The sequence below is a fragment of the Saimiri boliviensis genome, chromosome 1 (assembly GCF_048565385.1).
Source record: "Saimiri boliviensis isolate mSaiBol1 chromosome 1, mSaiBol1.pri, whole genome shotgun sequence".
NCBI lineage: Eukaryota > Metazoa > Chordata > Mammalia > Primates > Cebidae > Saimiri > Saimiri boliviensis.
Window position 1 is genome coordinate 50,091,387 of NC_133449.1, and position 21,868 is coordinate 50,113,254.

The 21,868-nt window shown below is 48.5% G+C and overlaps 1 protein-coding gene across 4 annotated transcripts in view; it reads right to left on the reverse strand.

The window, feature by feature from the left end:
• PAX8 (paired box 8) overlaps positions 1 to 21,600 on the reverse strand; it is a 62,063-nt gene extending 40,463 nt beyond the window's left edge. For all 4 annotated transcript variants that reach the window (XM_010330347.3, XM_003942511.4, XM_039474654.2 and 1 more), the window contains exons 1-2: positions 21,501 to 21,600; positions 21,039 to 21,138 (exon numbers count right to left, since the gene is read on the reverse strand). In XM_010330347.3, the coding sequence (XP_010328649.1) occupies positions 21,039 to 21,063 (25 nt within the window). In that variant the 5' untranslated portion in view covers positions 21,064 to 21,138; positions 21,501 to 21,600. The remainder of the gene's footprint in view (positions 1 to 21,038; positions 21,139 to 21,500) is intronic.
• Between the last annotated feature and the right edge of the window lie 268 nt (positions 21,601 to 21,868).

Genomic DNA, 21,868 nt, shown 5'->3' on the forward strand with positions numbered 1-21,868 from the left:
TTAGATGCCACAATGAAGGCTCTGCACTGCTTACTTTTGCCCACCCACCTCCGGTGCTATCCCTGGAAGTAGCACTATATTCCAGAAATAGCCAGACCCTTCCCTAAGAGCGAATATGTCTTTCCAACACCTACCAAGTATGGGTGCTTTCCAAAACTCACTTCCAAATCCTCTCCAGGTTTTCATTTTCTTAGGGCCTGATTTTTCCTTTTAAATTTTTCTCCAGTCAGAGAGAGCACCAGATTCCTTGATTTCCCTCCCCTCCTGTGCAGTGGCTGGCTGCCATCCACTCTCTTTGTTTACAGCCATCGCTGCCTCCGTTCTTCCCACTCTCTCCCGCTCTGGGTTTGCATCCCTGCCCTCGGTGTCTCCCAGTTACCTAGCTTGCTTTTATTTCCCTCCTGATGGCTGCCTCCCCAGTTCTTACCAGCTCTCTGCCCCAGCGCTTTCCTGTCAAAGATGGCAGACTCCTCCAATGCCACCGCTCCCCTACCCATCCACCCAGAGTCTTCCCTTCTCTCTTCCTCCCCGCTGGCTCCTTTGGCCATCCCCCTTCCCTGCATAATCTTTATTGCTTGCATGACTGCTCAGGTTCTTTATCCCATCTTCCCCTCAAAGGCATTCGCAGCTCTGCTGTTATTCTTGTATTAGCATTGAACCCATTAAAGCTAATTTGTTTGCCCTAATCTCCATTTATTTTTCCCTAGTTGATATTAGATTTCTCTTTCTATTGCTCCAGCATGATTTTCTCTTTGTCTTCCTAATGGTCTACCCCCCTCTCTCTTTCTCTATTAATCTGGTTGGCTTCACTGTGTGGTTTCAAGGCCTTTCTCCGCCTCCCCCAGCCCTTAGATTAACCCTGTCACCGCCCTCCCAGGAAGGGCTTCAGTGTGTGAATTTCTAGGGATGGAGCTGCTTCAAATGTCAATAGGCCTCTAAGCTCCCTAAGAAAAGTACTGCTTGACATGAGGCCCTGCGTTTTCCTGGAGCCAGGCTGGAGGCCTTGGGAGCACAGGGGCCAGAGAGCTTGAGGCAAGTGGGATACGCATGGCTGCTCTGAGCCTGAAGGTCACCAAGTCCAGGGGTTCCCTGAGTAGGGTCGCATTTGGTGCTGTCTCCGAGATTTCTGGAGGTCTCTTCAAGCTGTCTTAGATCCTATAAATTATATTAGCAATATAAGGTATATAAAGGAACAGCAGGTGGGCCACTTTCTCCCTCTGAAATCAGGCACTATTTCCCAAGCAAGGGATTCATCTCCTTTTTTTTTCCTACAGGAGTGACACTCCCCTCTGTGGATGTGGCTTTGGGTACGGCTAATCCACACCCTGCACTCTGGTCTCCAGAAGCCCAGGGAGAGAAGCCTCCCAGGAGCAACATTCCAGAACCTTCTCTATACTCCCAGCGACCTCACCATCCCCTGTCCTCTCTCATTGTCAAGTTCTTCCCCCAGATGCCTGGACCCTTGAGGACAGGTGCAGCTTTATTCTGGCCGTGCAGGCATGCTTTGCAGGGGCGAGAGCAGTGCTTTCCTCCTCCCAGCCGCACACCGAAATCACCTGGAGAGTCCAGAAACTTCCCGCCTCAGGTCAGTTCAGTCAGACTCTTTTGGCATAGCATCCCTGAATCTGTAGCTTTAAAAATATCTTCTGTTGATAGCCTAGAGTTGATATCCACTCTATGGATATCAACAAACACTTATTGAAAGCATTAATTAATTGATCAAACATGAACTTCCAGTCAGGGGTTGTAAGTGGAGCTTGCCAGTGCTCCCTGCAGGTTTCCTAGAGGTCATTCTTCCCAGATCCTTCCCACTGAGCTTCCTAGACACTTGCAGATTTCTGGCATCACACACCGGGGCTGTGGAAGGACCCGCTGGGCTGCAGAAGGAAGGTCCAGGGTCACTGCATTTGGGGAGGGAAGCAGGCAAGGCAGGTATGGATGGCAGCACCTGCTGAACACGCGTTTAGATGCTCAGCGACTATGCAAGTCACTGTGCTACACCCTCAACTCCCCCTGAGGTCAGAGGCCTGTGGCTAGTAATGCTTTTTTTAAAATGGGTTGATACTAAAGCAATTTTCAGTACATTAGATTTCAATTCAGCGAGCACCCACTCTGTGTCTAATAATATTCCAGGCTGTATGTATGTGGGGAGTTGGTTTCTGAGTAGAAGACAGTCCTTGCCCTTGAGAAACTTACAAGTTAATAGTCCCTGACATGTTATAGAACCTTAAAGTTTTTCAACTCATTGGCATGCACTATCTCTTTCAATTCTGTCAAGTAGCTCCGTGGAATATCTGTGGAGGTGTGCATATGGGTGTCTTGTGAATGTGTGTGTGTGCATATGTGAGTATGTGTGTGTGGTGGGGATGGGATGGATAGTAAATGACATAAAGTACTGGTAGGTTCTACAGCTCAAAGTTATAATGCTATAAACGTGGGTTTAGTACGCACCGATTTAAAATTCACCCAGAGATGGGTAAGGAGGGAAATAGAGAGGGGGTGAGAAGAATCCTGCTGAGGGCAGAACACCAGGAGAGTGGCATGAGTGGGGGTGGGTGGCGAGGAGGGGGAGCTGTAGTTGGGATGACTGTGGAGACCGAGAGCCAGAGGAATAAGGGAATCTTGAATATAATGAAGTCACATAAAGACGCCTCCCTCACCCAGAAACTTGAACTAAATGACCTCTGAAGTTTCCTTCCAATGCTGGAATTCTTTGCTTCTGAGATCTTAACTAAGATACAACCTGATGGGCTTGATTTGCTCATGGAGGAAGCATTTGTAAAGGGTGGACTTTATCCTGAATTAGGGCACGATTAGAGAAAGTGAGAGAGAGAGAGAGAGTGAGAGTGTGTGTGACTGTTTGTGTGTGTGTGTGTGTGTGTGTGTGTGTGTGTGTGTGTGTTGTGTATGTGTGCGTCTGTGTGTGAGAGTTGCAGAGTCCTCAGGGTGGGGGCCAGTAGGAGGGCCTGGCCATCCTGGGGATCATAACAGGTAAGAGCAAATGAAGAGGAACTGCCTTTCCGAGCAGCACACAGAAGCAAAATCTGCGACAATACCGTGCATCTGTTGTTTCCACACCTGCTGACAGCAGGCACCATGGAGAAGGAGATTATCCACTCTAAAGGCTGTCCTCACCACTGCAGAGGAAAAAGGGAAGGGACAGAGGCCAACAGACATGGCCTGCAGGCTGCAGTTTCAGGAGAGGAAATAGGAGGTGCTGAGAATTAGGAGGCCTAGGTTCTGCCCACTCTGTGACGATGCCAGTCTGTGCCTCAGTTTCTTCATCTGGCCTGACAGAAGCAGATGATCCTTCCAGTCCTGATGTCTGCAACTCTGGGACTGCCTTTGGCCAGAGAACAGAGGCCAGAAACCCCTAGAAGCTGATACAGAGAGCACTCTAGAGGGAGACGTTGAGTAACCTTCCTATGTGACAAAACCTGAGAGGTGACTGGGGTTGCCATGAGATGAGGGCAGATGGCACACGGTGGGCTCTATGACTGGTGACTCGCATGGTGCCAAAATGGGTTGCTGCAGCTCAGACTATGCAGGCGGATGTGCATGGTGTTTATAGAGTGGCAGAGTTGCAGGGCACCCTTCTGAGAGGATCCTTGACTGGGAAGGAGAGATGACCTGTCTAAAGTCACAGACTCACCTCGCGGCAGAACCAAGAAAGAACCTCAGCGTTCTGCCCTAAGTCCCTGGCTAAGCCCTTTGGGAGCTTAGAGCCTTCTTGGCTGGGGCCATGTTGGCAGAGAGTGGAGGAAGAAAGTGGTGAGGTTTGCAGAACATGTTCTGAAGCAGGGCATGCCCTGAAAGATTTTATTTTTTGTTGTTGTTTTTGTTTTTGAGACAGAGTTTTGCTCTTTCACCCAGGCAGGAGTGAAGTGGCACAATCTCAGCTCACTGCAACCTTCACCCCTGGGTTCAAGCAATTCTCCGGCCTCAGCCTTCCAAGCAGCTGGGATTGTAGGCACCTGCCTCCATGCCTGGCTAATTTTTGTGTTTTTAGTAGAGACAGGGTTTTGTCATGTTGGCCAGGCTGGTCTCAAACTCCTGACCTCAGGTGGTCCACCTGTCTCAGCCTCCCAAAATGTTAGCGTGAGCCACAGCGCCCGGCTGATTTTAGGTTCTTGAATCAGCTTGTTTGCTTGTCATTTTTGTTTTCTTAAGTGTTTTTTTATCTTTTGTAGAGATGGGATCTTGCTTGATACCCAGGCTGGTCCTGAACTCCTGGGCTCAAACAATCTTCTGGCCTCCAAAGGGCTGGGATCACAGGCATGAGCCACTGTGCGTGGCCTTTTCTAAGTGTTGAACCTGGACTTGAGGCTCTCTGGGGATTCTGGCTCGGGAGGAGGAGTCCCCTTCTCTTTTGGAGCAACAGGAAAGGCTTTGGAGGATGGATGCCACCTTCCCCTTCTCTTTCTGTCAGCCCCAAATCAGAGCTTCTGCAGCTGGTGTTGCTCAGACCCAAAGCAGCTGAGGGTCAGGTCAGGGCTGTGTGGGGACTGAAACGGACTAAGGACATGCAATACTCAGGTGTTATGAATTGAATAGTCCCCTCCCCTGCCTCCACCCACCACTCTAGTACCTTGGAAACAGTCTTTGCAGATGAGCTAGTTCAGATGAGGTCATTAGGATGGGCCTAATCCAGTATGATCAAGTACTTATGAAAAGGAGAAATTTGGATACAGAGATAAAGTGAGAAAGCCACGTGAATATCAGAGTTACATTGCCACAAGCCAAGGAATGCTAAAGGCTTCTAGCAAACCACCAGGAGCTACGAGAGAGGCACAGAACAGATTCTCCTCTGGCCTCAGAAGGAAACAACTCTTCTGACCCCTTGATTTGCCACTTTTGGCCTCCAAAACTGTGAGACAATACATTTCTGTTATTAAGTCCTCCAGTTTGTAGTACTTTGTCACTGCAGCCCTAGCAAACCCCTGCACAGATCAACAGAGCTTTAGAGCTTTAGCCATGAACTGGACACAGCAGGCTTGGGCAGCCCCTGGGGGCCGCTCTCCTAGGGTAACTGGCTGCCCCTCCAGTTCCCTCCAAATATACTTAAGTATAAGGTAGGTTCAGTCAGTCAAGTAGAGAGTAAAATCCTTTCTAGCATCTAACCCTCTTTTGGTGAACATGTTTCTCTTGACATTACTATCCTGGCTACTGACTCATCCTCTTCTCCGTTTGTGATCCTTCCATCATGTGGCATTTTTTTTTTTAATGAAAGAACATTGGTGCATCAGCACAGCAAAGGCCCCACATGCCCCCCAATTACCAGGACTTGCAGGCGTCTCCTTCTTTCAAGAACTTTCTGATCTTGGGTTCAGTCTAAATGCTGGTTATGCACTCACCTGACATCCATAGGGCCCTTCCACAGTGCTGTCAGGTAAGTGATTCTTAAATTTAGTTCAACAAACGCACGAGTCAGGTCCTGATTGCATCGGGGATGGGTTTTCACAACAAAAATGTGAGGTAGGTGGGGCTTGTGCTTTGCCCATTTTATACATAAAGATGCCATCTTGGAGGGTCAAATGGCCTGTGCACAGCCTGTTAGGGGCAGACCTGAGACTGCATCCAAATCTGATCTGCTTCTACCCACAATTGGATGGGAGATCTCTGGAGGAGGGGGCACAGTGCAGAGAGAAGGGCTGTGCTCCCAGCAGGCAGGCAGGAGGGACTCCACATGGGAAAGACCACGGGTGGGTGGTACATCAGTGTTTCTTGCCTGCCTGCCTTTCTTCCTTCCCTTCCCTTCCCTTCCCTCCCTCCCTCCTTCCTTCCTTCCTTTTTGACAGAGTCTCACTCTGTCTCCAGACTGAAGTACAATAGTGAGATCTTGGCTCACTGCAACTTTCGCCTCCTGGGTTCAAGCGATTCTCCTGCCTCAGCCTTCTGACTAGATGGGACTACAGGCATGCGCTACAATGCCCAGCTAATTTTAATATTTTTAGTAGAGACGGAGTTTCACCATTTGGCCAGGATGGTCTCCATCGCTTGATCTCATGATCCACCCAGGCTTGGCCTCCCAAAGTGCTGGGATTACAGGCGTAAGCCACCATGCCCGGCTGATCCCTATTTCTTTTTTTTTTTTTTTTTTTTTTTTTTTTTTTTTTTTTGAGACGGAGTTTTGCTCTTGTTACCCAGGCTGGAGTGCAATGGCGCGATCTCGGCTCACCGCAACCTCCGCCTCCTGGGTTCAGGCAATTCTCCTGCCTCAGCCTCCTGAGTAGCTGGGATTATAGGCACGCACCACCATGCCCAGCTAATTTTTTGTATTTTTAGTAGAGACGGGGTTTCACCATGTTGACCATGGTTGGTCTCGATCTCTCGACCTCGTGATCCACCCGCCTCGGCCTCCCAAAGTGCTGGGATTACAGGCTTGAGCCACCGCGCCCGGCCTGATCCCTATTTCTTAAATGCTGATCACAAAAGAATCCCTGGGAGCTTGTGAAGGATACAGATTCCAGGGCTTCACATTTGCTAACAAAATCTCAGGAGATTCTGACAGAGACTTGAGAAACACTTCTGTGAAGCCAAGAAAGGAGAGAAAAAAAAGAAAGGAAGTAAAGAAGGAGAGGAATAAAGAAGAAAAGAAAGATCCGTTTAACGAATATTTGTGAAGCACCTCGTGTATGTCTGCTATGTGCTAGATATTGTTTGGAGTTTTATTCCCAGTCTGAAGGAATTACAGGAATCTTGTAATCTTTTATCCCCACAGATGTTCTCACCCTAAATCTGACCAATCACCCTGCCAAGTTCACACCAAGCATTCACCAGGAAGGTCCCTTGTTGGTTCAGAAGTACCCAGGCTTGCCAGTGTTTGTTACTCCGAGTGGCCACTGCTGCTCAACCTGGCTATCTGGCCTTCAAGCATAGGCTTCTGTGCCTGCAAGATGCCCCTAGGACCAGGCAGGTATCCCAGTGGGGCAGCTCAGGCCTCAATGGCTGCATCGGGTTCACTAAAAGATTGCATTTCTTGTTTCCTCCGTTCCCTAGTTGCCAATTACTATAAAGAAAATAGAAAAGTAATTATAGCAATATCATGGGAAAGGATCAGATGTGCTTCATGTTGGAAAAACTTCATATACAAGACTCAAATGTCCAAGTGGAGTCAACCAAGGAAACGATAACAAATGTTATTGAAGAATTAGGTGAAACCAGCAGCCCAGACATTTGTGGAGCCCTCGGTCCTCACGTGGGATTTTGTGTAAGGTGCTGGGGATAGAGAGAGATATGGAAGGGTTTTTGTTCTTGTCTAGCTCAGAGGCAGGATGTCACCGTAAGAAGCTTAAAGACATTTGTTGGAACAGGTACTGAGTGCCCAAGGAGTGGAACAGAGCAGGTGCAGTGGGAAGTCAGACAGGACGGTCCCTAAAGATGGAAGATGTCTAAAAAGGTCCCGGGAAGGAGGTGGAGCTTGACTGAGGCTTTGTCAAGGGGGTGGGAGTGGGAAGGGTGTTCCAGGCAGCTGCACTGAATGGGCAGAGACACAGAGGTGAGAATGTACATGGTGTATTTTGGAAACAATGACTAGTTGGCTGGAACATGGGTTTGCATAGGGAAATAGTGGGAAATAGGGCCACGGAGGTCGGAGAAAGTCTTCTCGGCTTGTACATCAGCAGTGTGCCTGAAAATGCTTGTTAATGATTGGATTAAAAGGAAGTGCAAAGAGAAATCTGATTATTTTGGAAAATCACCAGGCTAAGTTTGTCTGAAACAGAGCCAAGAGAGCTGAGAAATCAGAACATTTTGATCAAGTGAATAATCTAGCTATCACAGATTATTGCCATGACTTTTCCACTTAACGAAAGCACCACAAAGCCTGAAGAAAGAGTCGGTAGGTACGTGGCTGTGGCAAAAGAGCCAAGAAGGATATGAAAACTGCCAACGACAGAAGCATGAGGTCAAGCCAGGGGAGGATGGAAGTTTCATGCACAAGTGAATAAAATACCCTAAAACATACACATCAAGTACAGTTTGCTCAGATGTTCTGATGGCAGAATGGAATGAACACCGTAGCTTAGCTGCTCTCGTCAAAGCCCCACCGTTCGGCTGAACCTGAGCGTGTTTCCATTGCTGTCTCCTTCACTCAGGGCTGACTTCTGGTGCCTGGAACCTACACTTGCTCCTGGGACTCCTCACCTCTGCTGGGGTGGTTCCTCCTCTGAGCCACCGTATGGAATCCCACCCTGACCCGGTCACAGCTCAGCCTGCCTCCCTCGCCCACTTGCTCAGCATTTTGTATCTATTGCTTTCTCTCTGTGATTGTGGTGAAAGGTCAGTTTGCTTTCCTCTCTCTAGAATGTCAACACGAAGGCAGAGGTATGGTCTCCTGAGTTCCATAACCCCAAAGCCTAACTCCCTGCCTGCCACGTTGAGGTGCTCAGTAGACACTGACTTAACTAAATCGAATACTTGAGTGATAATGCTCTTTGAAATAATTTGGAGTTAGATCTTGAGGCTTATGTGGCCAGGGGATGCATGATTGGGTGAGGGCACATCATAAAACTTGAAGGTAACTGAGCGTGCCAGCGGTTAGGGTGAGAAATTTGCATGGAGCACTCCAGGCACAGAGGCAGCAAAGCCCGAGTGCTGGGGAGTCAGAGCGGGAGAGTGAAGGGCACTGCCAACAACAGGAGTTTTTAGGAGCTGGATCAAAACCCAGGATGATCTGGCCACAGGGTGTGCACTGAGCACACACTTGAGAGAGCAATGGGCCAGGAGGAGAGAAGAGAGGTTCACCATAGGACAGTGGGTGGCTGGGAATAGAAGCCCTCCCCATGGTGGACCAAGAAGTCTATGTAGCTGAGAGCAAGACAAAAGAAATCATGATTTCTATGGGTAGCTGGGATTAAAACCTCAGGGGTGACAAGGTCTTTAAAGGAAATCTCAAGGAAGGCACCACATCCCAGGTGTGCTCCCGGGATGCTGAGTAAGAAGAGACCACGTTTTTTGTGTGTGCCTTTACTCTGCCACAAAGCACCTGGGCCCCTAAATGACCAACACACATGTGCTATACCGGTGCCAGGAAAGAAGGGTGTTTTGTTGGGAAAGTCAAGGTAAGAGGAGGGTCCAGGACTTGGCTAGTTTCTTTGAAGGAAGACAGTGGAAATTCTCCATGCTGGGGATCCTTCTGATGGATGGAGGCACTCATCATTTCACAGAGTGTGAGCTGTAGCCACTACGTGCCTATCAGGCAAGTACAGCCTCACATCAGCTGGACACCAGCTATTCTGACACTTGTCAGCACATGGGGCACTGAGAATGTCACGGTGTGCTGCAAAGAACGCCACAAAACAGTGAGTTCAACTTCTTGAAAATCATAATGTGCTGCTAAATCAGATCCTAGATCCTAAAAAAAAAAAATGAGGTAGTGGCCATCGAACGGAAAAAATGTACATCTTAAACTTGAAGATAGGTACAAATGTATCTTTTCCTACCACTGTTGTTTAGTTATATCAACGAGCACTCTGCCCGCCCTCTGGGGAAACACTTTGAGAATCACTGATTTATGAAAGTTATATAAATATTGGTTGGTCAAATGTACAAAATATGCATGATGATGACATATTGTGTATAATAGTGACTAATACAGTTCACGTGGGTGCTGAAACAAGCTCAGTGTGGTGCATGTGACTATGTTTTGTGTTCACACTTCTCCTTTAAAGTGTAGTAGACAGAGAATGCCTGAACTGCTTTGGGCTGAGGGGGTCTCAGGCGCAGAGTTGCCCAGGAATTCTGAGCAAGGACAGAATGTCAGAGAGAATATCCTGAGCTGAGCAGAGAGGCCCGCTCATGCCAGCTGGCAGCCACCTGCCTTCAGTGCCTCATTCTTGGGGGACCTTGAGGCCAGGTCTGGAGTGGACGAGTCCTGCTGCTGCCCACTTGGTAGCTCTGCTGGGAAGAGCCACTGTGAATCCCAGAGACCTAGTGGTGCTAGGGGCTGATGCAAGCAGATGACTGGCTGCCCCTGGATCGAATGTGAAAACAAGAATGCCGGACCCAAAGCTTTCTACAGGGCACCATGACTACCCATAACACATAACTTCAGTGAGGGGTTAGGGGCCAGGAGGGGTTCATGGTTGGACACTGGTATTCCTCTACTCAGACCTTATACCACAGGTTGCAAGAACAGGGAGGTCACAGGTCAGTGACCTCATGCCTAAACAGATGCACAGCACAGAGCAGATTCCCTGGATAACTTGGCCCCACTTTCCCTACTGCATTGATTATGACCTCCTTCCTAGCAGCTGTGAGTACAACTGGGACTCATCAATCATACCTATAACACTCAGCTGCATTTCTTAGGGTCTCTGAGAGCAGGGCCTCCTCTGGTCTTTTTTAATAGGACAGTCTTCTGTGTATACTTGTACATTTTAAAGGCTTACTTTTAGTATGTTTATGTGTGTGAGATGGTGAGTATTGTATGCGTGTGTGCATGTGTATATTGTGAGTACTGTGGCCTGTGTGTGTGTAACTGGGTATGAGTGTATGTGTCATATGGATACAGGGGACTAGAACGAGGACAGCCAGGTGTCCGGGCTACAAGATCTAAAGAGGCACTTGCTCTCAGGGCCAACCCTGTCCTTTCATTAGCACCAGAGGGAGAGTCTCCTTAAATTTTGCACTCTGGGTGCCTTCCTGCTTCCCCCTAACCCACCTGGTTGTCTGTATGTTTGGATGTGAGTGTTGTACATATGCTGTATATGTGTGTGCATGCATGTGAGTGTGTATGGGTGTGTGGCTGTGTGTCTCAGCAGCTCTTACTGGGCTTCCCAGTCCCTGTCAGCAGGTGAAGGAGACCCCTTCACTCCCTTGGGTCCTGCGTATGCAGCACAGGCCACAGCAAAGGCTCCCTGGGTTGGATCAGCCCTCACTCTAACCTCAGCATGCCCTGAAAGTCACCACAGGGTCATGGAAAGAGTCCTGGTGATGAAATGGAGTCTCTGCTCTGCCACAAGGGCTGTGGGACCAGGGTCAGGACATACCTCCCTGGATTTCACTTTCCTCATTGGTAAAATGTGGTGACAGAATCTCATCTGTGAACCCCCTCCAGCCTTGAACAACTCTGGATCTAGGTAGACCAGCATAGTGAAAGCCTATGAAGTTTCTGAGATGTGTGAGGCATACATTCTCCCAGGCACTCAAGCAGCTCAAGTCTAGAAGCCGAGAGCCACAGAGATCAATGCTCCTCTAAAAGGCATGTGAGGCATGCCATACAGAGTGCCAGGAGAACTTGGGGAGGTGGGGAGGAGGAAGAGGAATCATGGATGGCTTCAGGGAGAGGTGGCTTTGAAGCTGGATTGGGTGAAGACAGCTGGAATGTGGGAAGCACGTGATCAAGTGCTTTGCAGGCTCTCTTTGCAGAGAGTCTCAGGACAGCAGCTGTGTCATTGTCAGCAGGACTCTTTAGAGCAGGTGCCACCTGCAAAAGGGGGAGCCCTGAGGCCCAGGCAGGCCTGTCACAGTGCAGGGCACTTGTCCAGACAGGCTTATGGCCAGCAGGGGAGGGGTGGGACACGGGGCATGGGGACTTTCCTGGTATGGGGTACTGCCATGTCCCCAGGGAATATGGAGGGCCCAGGAAGGTCCCCAGGATTGCCTGGGAGAATGTATGCCTCACACATCTCAGAAGCTTCATAGGCTTTCACTATGCTCGTCTACCTAGATCCAGAGTTGTTCAAGACTGGAGGGGGTTCACAGATGAGATTCCGTCACCACATTTTACCAATGAGGAAACCTCCCAAGGCTCAAAGAACCCAGGTCTTGTCGTACCATTAAAGAGCTGTAAGGCCTGGAGAGGGGAAAGTTGGCATATCTATGAAGGCATGGAGCCTAGGTATTGGAAGTATCCAGCAAGCACTTTCATTTGGCAGAAGCAGGCATGTCATCATGGCACTTGTACCTACAGCCCTGCCACATTTTGCCACGAACTGTCCAGCAGCTCTGAGATGGAGCTCCAGTGTAGAATGTCATGGAGCCTGCCAGCTCTGGAACAATGAGGCACCAGACTCGATAAAGCCAGATGGGGTTTAACTGTCAACAGCAACAACATAGTTGAGCTGGGGTGGCTGTTCAAGATAAATGACCTTTGGTGCTCCTGCCGACTGGGTTGTTAGTGTTCAGTCTTTTACCCACCACTGAGTTGTTTTGTCTGAGCATTTCCCCGCCTGCCTCTGTGGGTCTGCCTTCTTGAAAGGGAAGAGCAAGACTCCAGCTCCCTGCCCTGCAGAGATGCCTTTTACCTTGCTCAGTGTTGGAGCAAAGGAGCAAAGCAGAGCTTAAGTCAGAGATTTGGTGCTCAGCTAATCACAGAGACTTTTAAATGTCAACCAGGGTTTGCTATCAGGCCAAAGCTGGATTATTATTACCCAAAGTAGAAAACTGTGAGACAGAGGTAGGTGAGGAGGGAAGGAGAGAGAAGAGAGAAGAAGGCAGGGGATTCGTGGATTTAATTTTTAAAAAATAAATGTGTGGTTCAATGTCAATTACAAGCAAGTACTCAAGACAATCTTCCTGCTCCTGTCTTAGCCACACAGACAGCATAACTGCAAAGCCACTTGAGCTCATTTTTGCTCAAAGACCAATTCTATTAAACCTTTAGAATGTTCTGGATTTTAACACACAGTCCACAGATGGCCGATTCTGTCAAAAGCTGAGTGTTTTCCCTAGGAGTGGGTTTCTGGTAAGGCAACCCTAAGTCTTCTTTTCCTGTTCTGGGCTGTGGTAACAGCAGATGACAGCCGCGGAGGTCATAGCCAGCACTTTCCATGTGTCCCTTCATTTAATCCCAGTACTCCTAGGTGGTAGATCTATTATTTTGTCCATGTGAAATATGAAGAAGTATGTCTTAAATTTTAAATGGAACAGAGTACTGGGTTTCAAGTTACTGGTGGCGGTTTCACAGGAAATACTAAGACAATGAGACTTTGGGAATGTGTCCTGGAGACTCTGCTCCCTGGTGACTACTACATGGAACACAAAAAAATGTCTTGAGTGGCAGCTATGTGCCAGACGAGGAGACAGGCTTTACTCACTTTATTCCCCAGAATCCCTGTAGCATCCCCACGTTTTATAAAGATGAGGAAGACAAGCCCAGAGAGACAACTGACTTGACTAAGGGTCACACAAAAACAGCAAAGGAGGCCCAGGGCAGGGGCTTTTGCCCTGGCTTCACGGTGATTTCGAAAGTCTCTTAACCTCTCGACACCTCACGGACCCTGAGTTTATCCCAAGAATAATAGTTCTACTGTCCTCCTGGAGACGCCAAAGCATCAAAACTGCACTGCACACAGAGGGCCCGGGTGTATGCAAACACTGTAGTATACACGGACGACAGCAGATTAAGCCATTTCTGTCTTAGGTGTGTCACCCAGCCAGCTCCTGGACCTTCCTGCTGTGCTGCCCTGACAGCGACAATATGTCCTAGTGGACTAATTAGCACTAACTACCCAGGTCACTCCAAGGCCATTTAGGAAAACAAATAAAAAAGAGAAAACCCATGAGCCCTGTGGCTGAAGACAGAAGAAGAAGAAGAAAAAAAAAACAGTTAAAAGCAGGTAGGAATGAAATATTGTTTTCTCTATCAATCTCTCCCTCTGCTTAAATAAAAAACAGGTTTTCATCTGAGAGCCCAGGAGCTAAACAGCTACTTTTTACATGAAAAAGCGAAAATATTAAAATAAAAGCCCTTTTTTCAAGCTGTTATAAAACTGAACCTCTGCAGAGGCTCCAAAAGAGAGATGCCTTGCTCTTAAGCCCCTGGCTGAGAGGGATCCGGAGGAAGCAGCAAAGGGGACGAGCCTAAGCTTGGGGACATAACAACTGGCACCTTCAGAGCCCACCACTCCTAGCTATGCTATCCGTGGATGGGGTCCCCAGTGCTGGCCCCTAACAGCGTGAGGAAGCCTCCCTAGCAACTCGGAAGCCATTTCCATCACATCCAGGATAAACCTAGGCAGGGATGCTGAATGTGCATTGGAGATGCTAAACTAGGGAAATCAGTTCCCCAGGGGCCTTCAACTTGGGGTGCCTGAGGATAGCTGCTTTTTTCCAGGGCAGATGGAGACACAGCAGCCTTGGGGGGATGTGTGAAAATAAGCCCACCTTCCCTCTGCCTTCCTAAGTGGCTGATCATCTCCTTCCTTCTCATAGCTACTTCTAGGAGGGCCATCCAGATGAACCACTTCTCCATTTCACTGATGGGAAGACTGAGAACCGTACTCAAAAGGGGAGTATTTTAATTAAGCTGGAAAGTGGAGAACACTGATGAGGAAAGCAAGCTGATTGACTGAAGACCCTGCCTGTCACTGCCAGCACAGGCGCTTGAGCTTCTTATCAAGGGTTCTGATGGGAGTTTCCACTAGGATTGCAGGTATTGATCATCTAGCAGCAGAGTTCTGATGAGCTGGACTTTGGGTGGTTGGGGTAGGGAGCAGTGGAAAGGGGAATTGGAGTCATATCATCCTCTTTAAACATCAGTTTCTTCCCCTCTCTTCTATAAAAATGTCAATAGCAATACCTGCCTGGCAGAGTTGTGAGAATTAAATGAGATAATGAATACTCCTGCCCTCAGTACCATGCCACACCTATGGCAGTCCTCAGAGAGGAGAATCACAGCTTCCATGCATTGAGGGCTCAGTATGTGCCCGGTGTCCTCAGCTCTTGTGCAGACGCAGGCATTCTCTTTCTTTGGATGTACATGTGGCATTGGCAGAGCAAGAAGAGCTGTGAGGCTGGCTGGGCTGAACCAGAGGGATTACCTTCATCTTATATGGCATTCAGGACTGTGGAGAAGCCACAGAAAGAAACACAGAAACAGAACCCAAGTATCCTTGGGGAACTCTTGGACTTTCCTCCCGTTGATCTTGGACATGCTGCAGTAGAGATGCTGGTTTCTACTCCGACCCCGTCCTGGGGAAGGAACTCCAGTCAGGCAAGGGAAAGCCCAGACTCAGTGACATGAATTACAGATTTAAGACAGATGCCTTCCCATGAAGATTTTTCGGGCCAGTAGCCTATATAAGAGAAATTTGCTCATTGTATTTCTATTTGGCCAAAGGAGGGGTCTGGAGGGGCTTTCAGCAACCCAAACAGGCTTGTCAACCCTAACCCTGGACCTAAGGAAATAGTTATAAACCCTCAAGATCTACTTAAAAGTGTTATGACTGTAGATAAACAAAGAAAAGTGGATGCCTCTTCCTACTCCACCTCACTGCAGAGACTTCATCCATCCCAGGGTCACTGACCACGGACTGGATGAACCGGGATTGGTCTGGGAGAGTGGAGTTCTCCGGAGCCAGGAGACTCCTGGATTCTCTGTACTCCTTCTCCCCAAAAGGAATGTTTAGAACCCCTGTTGGAAGTAGTCATTGCCTGCATTTCCTAGGCAGAATGTCTGTTAGCTCCCTCCTCAGAAGAACTTGGTATTCCAGTCTGCATCCAGAAAGAATCCCTCCTGCAAGGAACTCTACACCCTCTAAGAGGAGATAATGTGAGGGCACATTCTCCTTTCTTAGAGGATGTTTTCAATTCTGAGTTCTATCTCTGAAGAGAATGAGGACCCAGTGGGGACTGGTGCCCCAGTTTTCCCCAAGTTTCAACTAAAACAAAAGCAAAACTAAACTGCAGTCTTGAAAGTGGGCTCCTTCATTCCCCTGTCCCCACTTTTTAAAACATTTTTTTTTCCCTTAAAATGGTTTCTTTTATCTTTCGGCTTTTTGCATACTCAGAAATCAAAGAGCTCAAAGCTTCTCAGCTCAACTGAGAACTCAGCACTTCTTGGACTGATAAATAGAGCAGGTTTAAAATGCTTAGAAGTGAAGACAGACCGACTGTGGCGAGAGAAAGTAAACATATCCATGCACCAGTCAACCCTAGCAAGCTCCTTGCTGAGATTACAAACTGCAGTTCCTGCCTGAGCTTGTGAGGATGCTGGAGCAGGCTGGGGGACCAGAACCACAAAGCAGCCTCCTCTGCTTCAGCTAGTTGTACCCCAGAGGAGGCGGGTCCTCAGAGAGTCTTCCTGGGGTCCGGTTTGGATGTGCCTAAGCATAGCAGACTCTGCCAGTGTGTCCCTCATTCGTTTCACGTTTGGAAATGTACCAAGAGAAGCGGGAACGAGCTTCATTCTTTCTGATCTAGAGGGGACTCCTTTCCTTTGCATTCAAGCTCTCTGTACAGGTGAAACTTGCCAGTGAGAGACTTGGAATTTTTCACAAAATAGAAGGTGGTAACGACATAATTTAATATGAATATTTGAGGAACTTTATCTGTGGATAATACATACTTTAACATCCCCCTCCTCAAGTCACACACACAAATTGTTTTTATGAGAACCAATTAATAAATGCTAATTCATTCAGGCATATCTTCACTAAATTACTGTTTCATTTAATTGCAGGGGAATTTTCCATTACTAAACTCTCCCTTGCTGATTTTTTTTTTGCATTATTTATATATTCTTTCAATTTCACTAATAGTGAGGTTGGTATGTGATATTATCTGATGTTTGTATGTCTTAAATTTCTTTTTCATTTAAAATATTTCCTCATTCTTGCAGCACCACATAATCTGGGAGAAACATCATTAAAAGCAGACAAGATTTTATACATAAATGATTGAAAAAGGCACTGGCTGAAATTAACCTGACAGGATCGCATCTTGTGTGATTGTATTTTTCTCGTTCCAGGCATGCATGTGTGTGCATGTGTGTGTCTACTTTGGATTAATGTGGGAATGCTTTCCTATATCAGTAAGTCACAAGTCGATCTACTAAAAGATTGTGCATACAAAATAGAGATGAAGATCACAGGGATTTTAATAATAAAATGAACACAAACAACACTCGAAATCTCTTTCTAAAACCCAGAGCACAATGTGAGTTTTCTTGCTCCCTTTTCTTGGACCCCAAATAAAGACTTTGACAACCAGATATCCAAAATCCTTATCAGCCAACTCCCTAAAATTCTGCCTCTTTTCTACATGTAGAAAAGTGGGGGTATCCCGTGGTGGTTAGGGGTTGCTTAGAGACTGTGGTAGAGATTTGGTGTTGACAAAAATGTGTATTGAAAGCAGGATTTTGATTTTCTTATATTGAATGGCAAAGGTTCCGTGCACCTGGCTATCTTCATTTCTGAAATAAATGCTTTCATTTTATTATCTTCAGCTACCTTCTCCCTTTCTTTCCTCTCCACCCCCATCACCTCCTTTCAGTGTCTTTCTTTTTCTCTTTATTCTTTTACCCTTTTCTCTCTCACAGCAAAATGTTCTGGAGGATGTGAATGATTAAACTGTTTACTCCAAGGTTTAGGTATGAAAAGGCAAGTCACTGTAAGTAAAGTTTCACCTTTATACCCAACTCCATCAATAATTACAGAACAAGGCTGACTATTAGTAAATCTTTCTTACAATTTACTCTTACAAAAATGATTTTATTTTTTCTGGGCATACCAAGTTCGACAGATTTTACTTTTCACGGAAAATTATTTACACAGCAGAGGAACTTGCTCCAAAATAAAGGTAGCATATAAGGGACCTGTGAATGTATCCACAGGAAAATAAATACCTATAAAATGCATCTCAATAAATTAGAGATTTGAGGCCATAAATAGAACATTTTGACATATTATATTAGTAGATGCCCTCTAATTTGAACCAAAATGTCCCTTAATAATTAAAATTCCATGAGATTATTTTTTTTTGTTTTGTTTCCTTCATTTCCTTTGTCTTCTTCAACAAAATTAGGAAGAGTCTTTTTGGGGGTAGACTGATAAAATTAATTAACTTTCCTTCCACCTCCAAAAAATTCCAAATAAATGCTTCCAATAGACATCAAAAAAGTGTCAATTAGAAATAATTACTTCTTATCAATCAGTGGGGCAATTAAAGTGACAAAGCTGAAAAAGATACTTATCTTAAAACTAATTCACAAGGTAGCTAAATTATCTCCTAATTAACTTGCATTGAGGAGGGTGGGGAGGATAGACCATCTTGAAACAAAGATGAATTGATGAACCCCAATACCTCTTTATGTTCCTCAAAGCTGCTTCCCTTCCCTGAAATCTTATTTTCCACCCAGGCAGGAAAACTGGAAAGAAAACAGATCCTTTCCAAATGCATTTATTCTCCTTTCCTCAATTCTAAAACCAAGAGGAAAGAATGGGGCTTTAGCTGTCAGATCAGAGAAGTAAGAGACATTTATTTTACCACTTGAATGAACTATTTTCAGTACCAGGGGGAGTGGGCTACGACAAGTTATTTAAGGTAACTTTTAATGACAGCCTGCTTGCTTTTACAAAATTCTCTTCCTCGTTGGTACAGTATTGTTTTCACTTTAATATATATATGTGGCATTTATCATTTCTCCTGCATCTTTGAATTTTTTAAAAAATGTTTTTGCTTTAGAGAATTTCGTCCCAGATGCAACAAAAATAGCGATTTTAAGAAACGTTCAGCCCATCGCCGACCTGCGCATGTTAGAATGCTCCGCGCTCAACATTCCTTCAGAATAAAGCTTTAGGAAAGACAATGTTAAGACTCTGCAAGACAAGACCAGCCAAAGACGAGGGGAGAGTGAGCCCTGGAAGGCTGGGCGGCGGAAGCCGCGCATGAAACTTTTCTTGAGGGTCTCGGGTTATTGGGAAGGGTGCGCTCGGCCCCGCTCCCGCGAAAAGCTGTGTGGTTGCCTGCCTCCCGGATTCTACTCAAAGAAAACTTGCAGAGAAGCTCCGTAAGCACTGCCGAAGTCAGAAACGGAGGTGCCTGGGTAAAAGGGGGAAGCTGCTAAAACCTAAGAGAAAATGGACTTGTAAAAACAAGAGAGGTCCGCTTATGAATTTAGCTTCAATTATAGACGACAGTGTCAGGTAAACGGATGGGAAGGACAGAGGGCCTCTCCCGTCCTTCTGCCGAGGGAGCGTTCAGAAAAAGAAATGAGGGAGCGCCTTCAACAGTCTGTGCTGTTATAGGCTATTTTCTAGTTTTATTAGCATTTAAATTAAACTAAAGAAGAAAGTCTTATCCTCTCTCCCTCGCCGCTTTATTGGTTTATTTGTTTTGGAAAGTGGGTGGAAGAAGGCCCCCTGTCTTCTGAAAAGAAAAAAAGGGGGAAAATTACCTGGCCGGTCCAGGGGCAGAGGACTCCCTCCCCAAACCCAAGCGCGATTTGCATCCAAGCTAATGGCAGAGCGCGCGTCTTATCATCCAGGACTGATACTGATTAAAACTACAGTAAAAATAAATCGTGCCTTTTTTTTTTTTTTTCTATCCCTACTTGAGTCCCATTTATTCTAACGAGTGCTTCTAGAATGAAAATAAGTAGCTGGGGGAAAAAAATAAGCTGATCTGAGGGACGGGGACATCTTCTCATTTCTTGGACATGAAGTTAAGGGTCCAGCCCAACCCAGTACATTCGAGTTCCGAGAGCACCCACTCCTCCTGCCACAACCAGAAGGGTCGGGGGAAGGTCAGGAGAAAAGACGGACCTCCAGAGCAGAGCGGAAGTGCCCCGGACCAGCCTGACATGGGATCGGGCACCGGCCACCGTGTATTCGGCCTCGGGGATGGCCCTGGCGATGTACGGTATTGTACCTCTGTTTGGCTAAAGACTAAGGGGCTAAAACCTGGTCCTGACCTTAGAAAGTGGCTGAGGAGCGCTAGTGGTTCCAGGACGGGGACTGTAAAGAGGTGTCAGGGAGCTCTGCTCGATCCCAGGGCTCGCCAACCCCCGCCGCGCCAGGGAAGGGCTACAAAGTCTCTACCCTGAGGCCCCTGAAGGGACCCCGCGCCTTCTGAGAGAAGCCAGACGATTCTGGCCCAGCTCTCTGAGGGGAACAGGAGCAGGGAGGGAGCATCCTGCTGACTTTGTCTGCAGCTCTAGAGCGAACCCGGATGAGAAATCTTCCGGCGCCCCAGGGGGTTCCCGCTGCCCTCTTATTTGAGCCTCGGCCCGGGGACTCGAGACTACGCAAAGCCCGAACCCGCAGTGTGCTCGGCTAAATAGAGATCTCAGCCGCTCTCCGCGCCCGATCCGACCCTCCTTATTATAACAAATGTCCCATTTGCCGAGCGGGACTTCATATTCGCGGAGAATTCATTCTGAAATATTGATTTCCTCTCACTTCGCCGGCCCAAATCGATAGCGATGCGCCCTGGCCCCATAAATCGCCTTTTCTGCGGCGGGCCGGGCTCCATCCATCACCGCGGGCCGCGCTGCGCCTCAGCCACCGTCCCTACTCGCTGCGCGCGGGACGGCTGCACCCACCAGTCCCAACCCTGGGGTTCCTTTCCAGCAAAGACCCTACCCGGCCCTGGCCGGGAAGGGGGAAAGCAGGCATCGCGGCCTGGGAACTCGAGTGTTTTTGAAGGCCCTGCTCCCGGGCGCAGGTGGGGAGGGGGTTTTGACTCCACGAGCAGCTTAGTCCTCACCAGCCAGACGCCCTGCGCGCGGCTCCCCGCCTGCCCCGTGCTGGGCCAGTAGGATTCAGAGAGCACCTGAGTGTGCGGCGGCTTCCGGGCCCCTGGCCACCGGCTCTATTCCCGTTGGCTTGAGAGATGCCAGGAGCTCACGGTCCAGCCAGGGGAGTCACTGGCAAAGACTGCGGGCACCCGAAGAAGAGGGGGCTTAGAGGTCGAGGACAGGAAACCGCAAGTCCAGCACCACACCGGTGCATCCCAGGGACAGAACACGAAGAATGTCCACCTTAATGCGCCGTGCAAGACTGGAAATGGAGCTCTAAGGAAACCCCCTCCAACTCCACAGGGATTCCCTCACCGTTTCCTGTGGTCCCTCGAAACCAAGACCTGGAGAGGGCGGCTCAGCTGGCCAGGGGAACCCCAGTGCCCGAGAACAGCGAGGCGGCTCCAGCCTAGAGCCAGGCCCCAGGCGCCCCCAGCTGGTCCCCACGCGGGTGGGTCGCGCGAATCCCGTGCATACGCTCCCAAGACCCAACGACCTGAGCGCACGCACGGACGCTCAGCGCTCAGCGGCGCGGGGGCTCGGGGGCTCCGGGGTCCTGACCACGCCGCGTTCTTACCAGATCTGATGGAGTTGTGAGGCATCGCCGGGGAGTCACTCGCAGCCCGCAGAGGGCTCGGGGCTTACTCACGCAGATCCAGGCCGCGCCTGCCGCTGCCCTGCACAAACCCAGGAGAGGGGTATGAGATGCGATGAGATTCAATGCCTGCATCCTCAGGCCCCCTCCCCAGGCCTTATCCTTTACATTTGCATCGCCTGCCAGGAGTAGGAGGATTTTTAAGAGAAGTAGGGCCAACCTCAGCCTGGCCTAGCTAAAGGGCTTCCCGGGAGGATCAAGGACTGGGGGCGCGCTGAAGAAGCTCCAGACTCCAGCCTGCGTGCCCACTCCCTCTGCTGTCCCAGTCTTTTCCCGTTTAACTTGGGAGGGAAAAGACTACCAGGCTTCCTGGGATCCTCTCTTTTCTTGCATCTCCCCGTCCTCCCTGCCAGCCAGCTTCCAGCTGATCCCTGGGCGACCTACCTGGCCGGCCGGCTGCAGGCCCCCACTGCCTGGGTCCGCCCGCGAGGGTGCCCTGGGCCCCGTGTCTCTCCTCCTTCTGAAGTTTGTTCCCATCCACCCGGCATCGCCGACCGGTTTTATTCCGCTGAGGCCCTGGGAGATGGGTCTGGCGAGGCTCGAAGGCCGCGGATTGGCTGGCTGGGTGCAGGGGGGTGCGGGAAGGGGAGGATTTTGCAAGGGGGACATGGCTGAGTGGACTCAGGAGTTAGAAACATTCGCTGGGAGCTTCTGTTTCCAGCGGAGGGAAGATGGAGGCAGCTGAGCACTAACTCAGCAGGCCTGGAAATATTGGAGGAGTGGGGAACCAAGGCCTAGGAGCCTGAGGATAA